This window comes from Daucus carota, chromosome 8 (assembly GCF_001625215.2).
Source record: "Daucus carota subsp. sativus chromosome 8, DH1 v3.0, whole genome shotgun sequence".
NCBI classification, from domain to species: Eukaryota; Viridiplantae; Streptophyta; class Magnoliopsida; order Apiales; family Apiaceae; genus Daucus; species Daucus carota.
Window position 1 is genome coordinate 17,414,209 of NC_030388.2, and position 12,346 is coordinate 17,426,554.

The window sequence follows — 12,346 nt, forward strand, 5'->3', positions numbered from 1 at the left end:
GGAATAATCGTATTGATTTAATCCTTGAGGGGTGCTACAAATCAAACTATTATGTCGGCTACAAGACAACAATCACTACTCAATAACACGCTCAACAAGTCTCTCAGTTTATCTTTACTAATCATTGCAAAGTGATTGGTAGTAGTGTGCACAATTACAATGTGTGTGGTTAGTTTTAGAAGAAACAACTTGGCTCTATATATAGACTTCATTTTCAACCATCAATAGTTGCTGCAGTTTGTTCCAAAGTTAGTTTTGTAGTTAGTTCCTGAGTTCGTTCCATAGTTAGTTCTTGAGTTCGTTCCCAAGATTGTTCCACTGTTAGTCTGAAGTTTGTTCCAGAGTTCGTTCCTTGACTTGAGTTAGTTCCATGGCTGGAGTTCGTTCCAGTATCTTGAGTTTGTGCACCAGCTTGAGTTTATTCCTTCACTAGGGTACACAGACAGTAATTTTTTACTTAGCCAATTTATTTAAAAGAGTTGGCGCCACTAAAGGTAAGTATATGACAGTGTCTATTGCATGAACTCCTCTAACTCCTTACCAAAACAATCCTTCAATTGATAATTTTGTGCCTCAAAGTGTACACATGAGTGTACAGGCGCAAACTACCTTCAACACTTAGTCAAAATGAAACTCAAGATGAGTTTGGGTCATAGTGGAAGCCTTGAGTCACTATAAGGCGCGAACTCCCTTTGCCTGAGACTGTGAGATTAGTTTTCACCAACATACTCATACAGTAGCACAATAAGTTTCTTCTTGGAGCAAACTCCTCAAGGTGTTTGACAAAAATGCACTTGTCTTGACACACACACACACATACATAATAAGTTATAATAACCCCTTTAATTTAGAGATTATTATTCTTAAAAAATATATATCTCAATATTATATTTTTATTCTTTGTAATTCTTTGTACTTGTATTTTATTGGACAGAACTTGTAATTGCTGTAATTTTGACTTGATCATTTTTCCGTTGAATAAATACAATGAACTGCTTCGTATGTGTGGGCGTTTAGTGAACTGGTCTGGTTCACAAACGACTAACACTAAAACTGGACTTCGTACCATCTTTGATGAATAATCATTATCAGTCCACTCCTGGTTAAAAATACTTGAATCTCTGAATATAAATAATCAGTTAGTCGATACTGAAAGCCACTAGTACTTGATACTAAATCTGTAGATAAATGTTGTTCCTTGAAACATTTTGAACTTTATTCTTCACTGAGGCTTGAACATATTAATGAACTTCTTCCAGTGACTTATGATTGCTTCAGTTTATAGATCGTCTGATTCTGTATCTACATGTTTTTTAGTCTGTTGATTCCTGTATCATATTTACTTATTATTTTTTGTCTCGATTATAGTGTTGAGTTATCTCTGTTACATATTGCATTACATTATGCTTTATAATATGTATTATCCGATTGGATATACATGATTCAAAATAAAATATTATATACTATCAAAAGGATCATATATTTATATAAGGATTTAATTTAATTATACCATCCTTGAATATATATGATGATATTTTAAAATCTAAACAAAATGTTTGAAAATCCACAATAATGACATAAGTAGTTTGCAGACAACACTAATGGTTTGTTTTAAACTAAATAGTCAAAGATTTCTTTCCATACAATTGCCACTAAAATTTCAAGTTTCATTGATTACGATTTTACTTTTTAAAGTACTATGTTCTAAGCTTTTATTTACTTTGTGTGTATAGATATATTTAAACATATTCATCATGTGTCAATATCATATTACTAACCTATGAATTGATTTTGATATTTGAAGTTCAATTGAATCACTTGAATGTTTATTTTGAGTAGTTATAGTGTTGTGTTGAGTAAGATTCAGTATTTTTTATCAGAACACTGATAAATTAGTGATGTTGACCCCTTGGCAATAAGTTGCTATGATGTAAGATTTTGAGGATAGTTATACAAAATTAGGAAAATTAAAATTGTTTTAAGAGATGAGTTGCTTTTTTTTTCGAAAACTATTTATCATTTACTATATCTGAGTCGAATTTCAGCTACATGTATTGAACGGTCACAGCCTGCATAACTTGAACTCGTTCAAGGTATTGAATTGGTATTCTTTATGGTAGAGTTTTGGTTTAGTGTAGAATGTACAAAGTAGGAAGTTATATGTCCTATTTACTTTGCATCATAGATATAATCTAAGTCTAGCTTTCACACAATCGTAGGCTTTCTTGTGATTTACAAAGTAGCCACCATGTTTAGAAACTAATCATACTGAATCACAATCTAGTCTTTACTCATCAATATAGCATACTCTTTGGCATTTGCAGTGACACTTTATTAGTCTTGCTCCGTTAATGTTATATGTTTTTTGGTGATAAAGAATGGTAGCATATATGTTTCCTAACATGTTTTTATAAATTAGAACTACTTGGTATCTTCATAAATCTGAACACTCTGTTTTTTAATTAGTTTTGTTGGAATATAACTCAAAGGCATATTAAGTTTAAAAATCACACTAACTTGTTGCATCTAACCTTAGACTATTAATGTTTGTTAAGTCTTGGAATAGTTTTTTCATGCTGCTTTATTCTATTTTCATCATAATACATATGAATTTGGTATAAAAGTCTATAATCTTGGTAAAATGTTCTGTTTTCAATATGATTGTCATCATTTGCTATTTTTTAGAAGTTATATGAAGTTGGCACCCTTGTGCTTGATTTAGGCACAATAATATCAGATCGTCGACCCTACCAAACAAAGAGAACCACTCAAATTGCGTGGCCTAAAATTTTTAGTTACTTTGTTTGGTGTAAAAAGTTGTCAAACCAGAAATCCTGGTTTGATTTTGTTTTAGAAATACAAATCACATTATACTTTCTTATAAGGCTATAGCGCGTCTAATAATATTACAATAAAATACAGATTGTTGATTCCTTCTTTATAACTTATTTACCTTAATATATATTTATTTGATACCGTAATCTCTATCTAAGCACATTATAATATTCATCAGTAATGTTTTCATTTCTTATTGTGCATATTATATTTTTTTTTTAATTTATGCACTCTTTTTTTCTTGATGTAGTCATCTTTATCATAGACTTTTCATATTCTGCTTTTGTATCAGCAAATGAGTTCCTATATTCTAGTAGAACATACTCTTAAGGAGATCCTTCTACTGATCAATCCTACGAGGGACGACTGGGGAATGAGATTTCATATCATTGAAGACGTTCGAGCCGCTGTCCAGAGTGTCGAAAGTCTAAGAGGTTAGCTCTTTTGTTTTTTGTATATACCTTCTCACCCCCCCTTTTCTTATTATGTACATGCTTATCCCCTAGCTTAGTATATACAAAAATGCTTCCTAGCATACTATGCACATACCTAGTTAGTGCCCCCGTCAGTCTTAATTGTTTTTATGTAGAATTTTATTTAGTTTTATCTTGGCACATATATAAATGGTAACACAAGTATGTCAATATATTTTCATCCATATCCTCGCACAATCCTGCCTATTCCTTTTTTTAATATTTTTTTTTATCAAAGACTACCCGATTGACATTTTTAGTGGAGCTAATGACATATCTCCAAAAACATAGAAAAGTAATAAAGGCAATTCAAAGTTGGATTACATTTTGTGATATTAGATGATGATAATCATTGGTTTATTTTAGTTACATGATTTGCTCAAATAAGGTAGCTCAACTGAATTGTCATTATGCCAACATAACTTCCCATATAACTCTTTGTACAGGTGCAACAGTGGAACCATTTGGATCATTTATATCTAATCTATTTACAAGATGGGGAGATTTGGATATATCCATAGAGATATTGACTAATTCCTTTATTTCGAATATGACTAAGAAGGAGAAGCAGAACTATTTGAAAGATGTTCTAAAAGCTCTTAGAAGTAAAGGTAATTCGCTACATCTCGATAATATTTACTTGTTCGTGAAATGGTAATTGCCTCATTTGATGATTTACAATATACTTTAAAAATGATTATATATGTAATGTGAGTGTTTTTACGTTTTAAAGCTTATCCTCCTATATATATATTGATGTCACTTAACTAGGCATTACTTAACACTTCAATCAATAATTGGAAAATTTTTAATATATATATATATATATATATATATATATATATATATATATATAGGGATAGGATCAAATAAAAACTTTTTTAAGTTACAAACTTACAAACTTTTTTCTTGAATTTTTTATCCTCCCATCATGTTAATCTTTAGTCATAGAAAGTATCCATGTTGAAAATTCTTGAAAAAACATCACCATTTTTAATAATAACGCATAAATAAATCGTGCATTCAACACATTTGTAACTGGGGTTCAACATCGGATGTAGAACACTAATTATCATTATGTTGAATATATCTATAAAGATGCTTAAACTATACCACTGGGGTTTGGGTAGGGTATAGAAAGATAAATATTGGTTGTATATACACAAACATGTATTATATCAATTGATAGATGGATATAGAGTGATTTTTATATCTGTGCAGGTGTAGTTATAATATTATATGAACCATATAATACCTTTATTATCACCTTTAAAGTTTTTGAAAAGTTGGCAACTGAACATGTAATATGTGCTCATTTTCTTATGGTGCTTTTATGGCCCATAAAATTTTAATTGTGTTATCATTCTATGGAGCTTGGGGGGAGTGTAACTAACTCCATCCACCCCGATGTCAACAAGCCTCTGTATAAGGTAAGATAATAATACAAAAAGATTTAATTAGTATTTATGCAGTCATTAAAGAGTATTCATATGTAAAGTAATCTACGTAATAGGAAAATTTGAATTTATTAGACACATTTGTGTTTTCATATATCAAAAAGTAGTTTTTTGCAGGTGTGTGGCGTACGCTCACATTCATTGGTAATGCTAGAGTACCTATATTAAAGTTGGAGCACAATCTTCAGAATATCTCCTGTGATATTTCTATTAATAATTTGCTCGGTCAAATGAAGTCCAAGTTTCTGTTCTGGATCAGTGAGATTGATGGGCGTTTTCGTGATATGGTTTTGCTAGTAGGTCCCGCTGTTAATGAATAAATTTTTACCTTGGAAAGTTTAGGTACCATTTTGACATTTTCTTTTGTGTAGGTCAAGGAATGGGCTAAAGCACATGATATAAATGACTCAAAGTCCGGGTCTTTGAATTCATATTCTTTATGTTTGTTGGTCATCTTTCATTTTCAGGTACACCATTTCCTTCAATCTCTATTAAATTATAAAAGAATGAGTTTATTATATCTGATCTCTAATAAAGTAAAACATTTTGTCAAGATTTTGAAGGGACGCGTGATTAAGGTAAGACAAAGTAGACTAGTAACATTTTATAAACCATGTATTGTGTATCAGTTTCTAAGGATCTTCTTTGTTAAATAGCTCTAAATAATTCGATTGTTGTGTTTGTTTAAGATTGAGTCTAGTATTCATATGGATGTTTCTAAGGTTATCTCAATATAAGAGCTCTATTTATTGAGTATCTACATCTAATATGTATCAAACCAGTATTCTTACCATGTCTTATGTGGATCTTATAATCCTATCTTTTCACACAGACGTGCGTACCTGCGATTCTACCTCCACTTAAAGATATATATCCTGGAAATTTGTCGCATGATCTTAAAGGTACCATTTATGATAAATTTATATATTATTTAGAATTGATGACATGTTTGGTTTTGAATTCTTATATATATGCTGTTGGGTTGTTATTTTTAAAATGGGTTAATTATCAAGTTGGTCACTGAAGTGGACTTAATGTATCAAGTTGGTCACTGAACTCAAAACGGTATCAAGATGGTCACAAAAGTCACCATAAATATCAAACAAGTACCTTGAAATATGAGTCCAAGTAGTAAAAATATTATTTATAAAGTCACCATAAATATCAAACAAGTACCTTGATATTTATGGCCACTTCAGTGACCATCTTGATACCGTTTTGAGTTCAGTGACCAATTTGATACATTAAGCCCACTTCAGTGACCAACTAGATAATTAACCCTTTTTAAAATATTTGATCTCTGAAGTTGTTAAATGTGTATGTTCGGTTCCAAGCAGGATGCATTAGGTTCTTTTTATATATTTGTAAATTTTATGTTCTAAATATAAACTAAAGGCAATAAATAGAATGATGGTACATCTACTATAGTTAAGTGACTTATCATCTTGAAACTTAATTTAATTGGCCAACCAAAACTCTAATTTGAGGCTCAAAACCCAATCTGACCTAACCTGCATAGATGCAGTTTTTATATACCATCTATAGGTAATCAAATTATTTGAATATTGAGGTTTTCTACTGTTGAAGTCTTTAAAAATTGTGTTGCAGGCTAATTCGATGATCTAGTTCAGTTGTGTGTGTGTGTGTGGGGGGGGGGGGGATTGCTATATGTCTGGCTATTATTTCATACATGAGTGTAGAGAATTTAATAAGTTTAAATTAAAATTTGTACTGAAAATATTAGAGATGTAATCTTGTGATTTTAACCTCTTTCATGTCATGATAATTGTATGATGTTACTCCATGGGCAACGAAAAATTGTGTCAAATAAATAAGTTATAATGTATTAGTTTAATATGGATTTCATTTGTTTTGGTAGAATTCTGATGCAATCCTTTTTGCACAAAAAAATGCAAAATCATTTTAAGAATTAAGCAATTCCAGTTTAGAAGATAGATTTCATTTAACAATGATTTGATGGTTTCCATATAGGCATGAGAACTGTTGTAGAGAAACATTTTGAGGAAACATGTGTTTCAAACATAAACAAATTTCGATGGGATGAGTCAAGGCAAATAAATCAAAGCTCTTTATCTACTCTGCTCATTTCATTTTTCGCGAAGGTATTACTCTTTCATTCTCCCGATACAACTTTGTATGCAATATATACAATCATGAGACCACGACCTGCCAATATATGGCTAACACAATGAAATTTATAATCTATGAAATAATACCTAATGTAGCAGCTTTAATAAGTAGAAATTCACTTAACTACCACATATATAAAGAAGTTAGTAATATGAATTTTCTACGTGGCAATTTATATGTAAAAATTGCACGCGTGTACAGTTTTTTATATTGATAACATTTTTGTAATTATTTTTGCACAAGTAAAAGTCATGGATATAAATCAAAAAATCATAAAAATGAATATTTGTTTATATCGTGTGTGGTATATCTTCAAGAATGTTTCACTTATAGTCAAAATTTTCACTTTCTGAATCTTGACTCTCTAAAATATTAAATTCAATTTCTTTACTCATTTTTACTAGTGTAATGAAAATTGATCTTTCCTCGGACTTCCTTGAAATTTTTTTATTATTTTCTTTTTATTTTGTAATTATATTTTTAGTTTGCTTATTATTTGTTGATTCAAAATTTTATAACCTTTTACTTGGTGAACTTTTTTAGCTTAAAAGTTCTCAGATCTTGTAGTTTAAATGCGTAATTCGTTGATTAATATTGGGCGTATATGGTAGGTAGATGTTGTGTTTTTCTTATATTTGTGGGATCATATTCTAGAGAGAACCTTTAGAGAGAGAACCCATAGAGCCCTTACCTTATTTCTAGTATTAGTTAGGGTTCTGTAGTAGAACTTCACATGCAAAAAATGTCAATATCTATGTATTATGTTTTAAAATTATTTTTGAACACACACAACGATGAAAAAACATGAAAAAAAACACGTATTTAGATTTAGATCCTCAAAATCTATTTAAAATTTAGGGTTCTGCAGCAGAACCTTAGTGGTTCTATAGTTCTATTTTAAGCACTGCTTCTCTCTTGAGCGCGACCCTATATTTGTGTTACATTTATATTTGCTTCATTGCATAAATATCTTGTCATGATAATAATATTGTGATCATATAGCCCCTAATTGTCATACAATTGCGCTTTAATAATTATCTTCAGCATTTACACTTTGGCATTTTGGTAGCTTCATACTTTTTACTCATGTTCTACAATTGTCACTTAATGAACATATTCAGCATATACATATTGGCATTCTTGTGATTGCGGCATCTGACCATCATATTTATTACTTTTGCAGTTTCGTGACATCTATATGAGGGCCTCAATCCAAGGCATTAGCCCTTACTCTGGACAGTGGGAAGATATAGAGAGCAACATGACATGGCTACCAAGAACTTATGTACTCTATGTATGTTATGTCCTCTCATTATACTCTATTGCCATCCATTTAAATCCAAATTTTGATTTTTTAAAAAAAAAACATATTCTTTCTCATACAATGATGGGGCCATGTCTCTCCTTGATGAAAACCTTATCCAAATGTTGAATAAGTTATATTCCTATCTCAAAATTTAACCTTTTTTTTTAGGTCGAGGATCCGTTTGAGCAGCCTGTTAATACTGCAAGGGGTGTAATCGACAGACATCTCGTAAGAATAGCGGATGCCATTGGAATGACCCACTCAGCACTTACCTTGCACAATCATAATCAAAGTACTCTCTTTGCTGCGCTAATTAGAGGAAACCGGTTACCATATATGCCAAGATCATTACTAGTCAGAGATTGGAATAATCCTAGAAATCATCATCAACACATAAATGGATCAATATCATCCTTACCGCATGCATATCCTCCTTACAACATAATGGTTAACCTCCATCCCAACAATGTGAACATTTACCAACTAGCTCGACCAAATTATAACACACTCATTAATGTCTATCCGAATCATGTGAACATGAGACCACTTCAACCAAATCAAAACATACCGGTTAATGTCAATCTGAACCATGCGAACATGAATAGACCAACTCAAGCAAATCAAAACTTAGTGGTAAATATCAATCCGAACCATGTAAACATTAACACACCATTTCAACCCAATCATTATCAAGCGCAACAAGTTTGGAGGGAGAGACCCAACAATTGAATGTTATTATTCTGGTAAACCAAGAAATTTTAGTTGTTCATTTATGTGACATGTTTTTGCCTAGTTCATTTTTGAAAAAAAAATCATTTTTTTTAAATGTGAAAGAATGATTTTAGTCTGTTGATAGAGCTGTAAAAATGTGGTATCATTTTTTTTATATTGTGTGTAAGAGATGGACTTGGGTTGAAAGAAAACCTATATATTGGTTGCATTGAATATTCTTGTCGATTGATTATGATTATGTAATTAATACAATACTTTTGTGACAGAATAATTGATATGGAGTTGTTATGTAGTTTCAATATTTATTATAAGGGTTAAGCATATTTTTTTGTAGTTGTGTACGATAGGCATTTACAATAAGTTGGGATAACAAGATTATATTATTGCTTAGTCAGTCACTCTATTACATATTACATGTTTACAGCAGTGTTGGTGTATCTTTATGGTATTGAAGCTACTTAGTTTATAATTTGTGGGGCAGTGGGAGGCGCTAATTCAACATACATGACTGTATACTATCTACCGAAGACAAAATTAGTGACCTTGATGATGGAGAGCCTCATTCGAAGTCTGTATCTTAGTTTCTTAAAGTAAGCTTCGTGTGTTATTTCAAAAGCTCAATCATCTACAAGCTTCATGTTTTCTGCATCGAGTATTTGGATTAAATTTAGTTGTTCTTTATTAGTTGTTAATGTTCAATTTGTATGTTTGCTTTGGATTTACTTCAGTTCATAGCTTAGTAAACTATTATTACTAATGTGCAACAAGTTTGGTAACTATGGTTCATTGCTGTTATAGTCATTTAGCTTTGCAACCTTCACTTTAGCGTCATGTCACATATTTGAAGAAAAAAGAGCAAAGTCCAGCAAATATAACAACAGAATGCAAGCTAATAAAATATGTTGTAAAAGACTACCCTTCAACAAGAAAAATTGTTGTTTATGATAATAATACATGACAGTATCATCTATGGATACAATGTAACTGATTACAGATGATGATTAATAATTAGAGACTAAAGATGAGTAAGATATGAATAACACTCTGCTACATCAGTACTCCCAATTAAAAGAGGGTCGTTCTTCATTTTTGTGCTCTAGAGATGTGCAAGGTATGAGCAGTTATACAAGTTCCACCAATTCTCCTACAATTCTTGTATGTACAATCCTAATCAAATTTGTACATACAAGAAAACATATAATACAAAAATAAAGGAAATAAAAGCTATCCACATATTACAAATTCTATTAGCCCTCCCTGTTAGCAACCAAAGTTGGAGTTATAGTAGTATATATAAAAAGTGGCATATAGCTAACTTTAGTATCACTTGTATCACTGCTTAAAGGTGACATTGCAGCCCTTTGAGTTGGAACATTTTAAATATGGACCTCCAATTTGTTCAATCAGTGGCGAATAAGGGGAAGTAGGAGGAGACGAAGATGTACAAGCTTCCATATGCTTAGATAGACACTTCAAAATGCCTTTCAAGGGCTTTTTTGAAGTATATAATTCCTCCTTCCCAGATTCATCACTTGGAAAACCATTATCGTTTGTTACACTTGCATGACAACCCTTTTTGACACATATAAATTCATCACTGGAATCACTCCCCTTACTTGTGGTAAGGAAACAATTATCACCAGAATAATCTTCCTTGCTTTTGGCTTGATCAGAAAAAATAACAAAATTATGGTCGGCTTCATCATGCAAGTCATATAAACTTTCAAGAACTTCAGATGATTCCCTATATTCTTGTTTGCCTTTAGCTAACTGGTACCATCCTTCATTCAACAAAGGCAACGAACTCAAGAACCTGCGAAATTTTATTTTCCCATGACCATTGTTCAAATTCTTGCTATTTGCAGAACGTAGAAGAGACATAGCAATAACAGTTGAAATAAAAAGTTGGCAAATTGCACATTTTATTTCCTCCTGTCTCTTGAAAGAGGAGGAATCAGTAAGTCCCACTATTTCCGTGACCTCCAGAACATCTAGTGCAAGCTCTGACAGTTCACATTGTGCATATTTAGGGTCATCTCGAATCTTAGCAGCCAGGTAACCTATATCAGTTTTGCTTTTGGTCATTCCTAATTCGTGAAATGGAAACAGATCTTTCTTTTCAGGGATACCGAAACCCACAAACCGGATTCTCTCATCAGTAAGAAAATTAATAATTGGTTTGGGAATAGATTTTCCAGAACGAAAACGGAGGATTACACAACCCACTCCAAAACACAAGAGCAACAATATTATTTTTGGATTACGAGGGTGGTGCATAACATCCAGGCCAACAATAGGAGGGCGCACCCAGACCTTTCCCTTGGGGAAAAGGAAATCTATGTTGCATAATTGCTCAAAATCTTTTGCCTTGAAGTTAACCCCTTCAAGTTTAACCTCAAAACGGTTAGTTCTAAGAACTACAGTAACGGCCATCCCAGATAGAAAGATCTGTTTGCAAAACTTTAACTAATTGGTCAAGCCAAAAGTCAGGAGGAAGATATGGTTGTTGTTAAAGAGATGATCTGAGTACAAAATAAATTGTACCCAGATTCTAAAGGAAAAACCTTCACCCTGAATTGGGTACGAATCATGGTTGTGAATACTTGTCGGGCACAATATATAGGTAAAAAACAGCCACCGGCTTTCCATAGTTGTAGCCTTTTATAAAGACACCAAAATTAAGACCAAAATATCCAGAAAGCCCCCTAAATTTAAATCAATTTATAACAATAGACGTAGCATTTCCATATGTTCAGGGTCCAACATAAATATGTTTTTAATGTAAACAAATATAAGTTTTTTTAGAATAATGAGACCACCTATCTTACAAACTTATGTAGCTTCTAACATATTTCTGTTTAGTGCAAATGGAGAAGTTTGTTAACACTCATTATCTATTTACACACATTAATTCATCCATGCACTAAAGAATGTTGTAACTAGATTTATTCAAACAATTGACAAAGAAATTTTATCTACACGAAGAAGTTTTGATATAAATATTAAGCTCATAGAGTGAATGATATGTGACACCCGAAATCCGAGATCAAGTTTTGGTACCACCAAACATAATACATAAAATATATCTCCGAGTAAGAACATAAAATATATTAATGATCCCTCAAATCTAAAGATCAAACACATGTCTTGGTTAGAAACAATAAACTACGATACAACTATTGTAACAACCGCATATCTATTTCAGTTTTACAAACTTATTTAGATTTGAACTATTACATATCACTATTTGTTTTCTAATCCATGACTAGATTCCGAAACAGCTTCTACCTAAGTTGCCACTAAATCTCTAGACCATGTTACAACTCTCTTACTAGCGGTGCAATACAACTGTGCCATCGTCAACAATTAACTGAAAGGTTAGGAAAAACATT

General features: G+C 31.7%; 1 protein-coding gene across 1 annotated transcript; it reads left to right on the forward strand.

Annotated features, from left to right (window-relative positions):
• Nucleotides 1-3,130: 3,130 nt before the first annotated feature.
• Nucleotides 3,131-8,951, forward strand: LOC108198247 (protein HESO1). Its single transcript, XM_017366010.2, has 8 exons — nt 3,131-3,269; nt 3,755-3,919; nt 4,883-5,061; nt 5,137-5,232; nt 5,598-5,667; nt 6,758-6,888; nt 8,100-8,210; nt 8,391-8,951. The coding sequence occupies exons 1-8, from the start codon at nt 3,131-3,133 to the stop codon at nt 8,949-8,951; spliced, it is 1,452 nt and encodes a 483-aa protein (XP_017221499.1).
• The last annotated feature ends 3,395 nt before the right edge of the window (nt 8,952-12,346 follow it).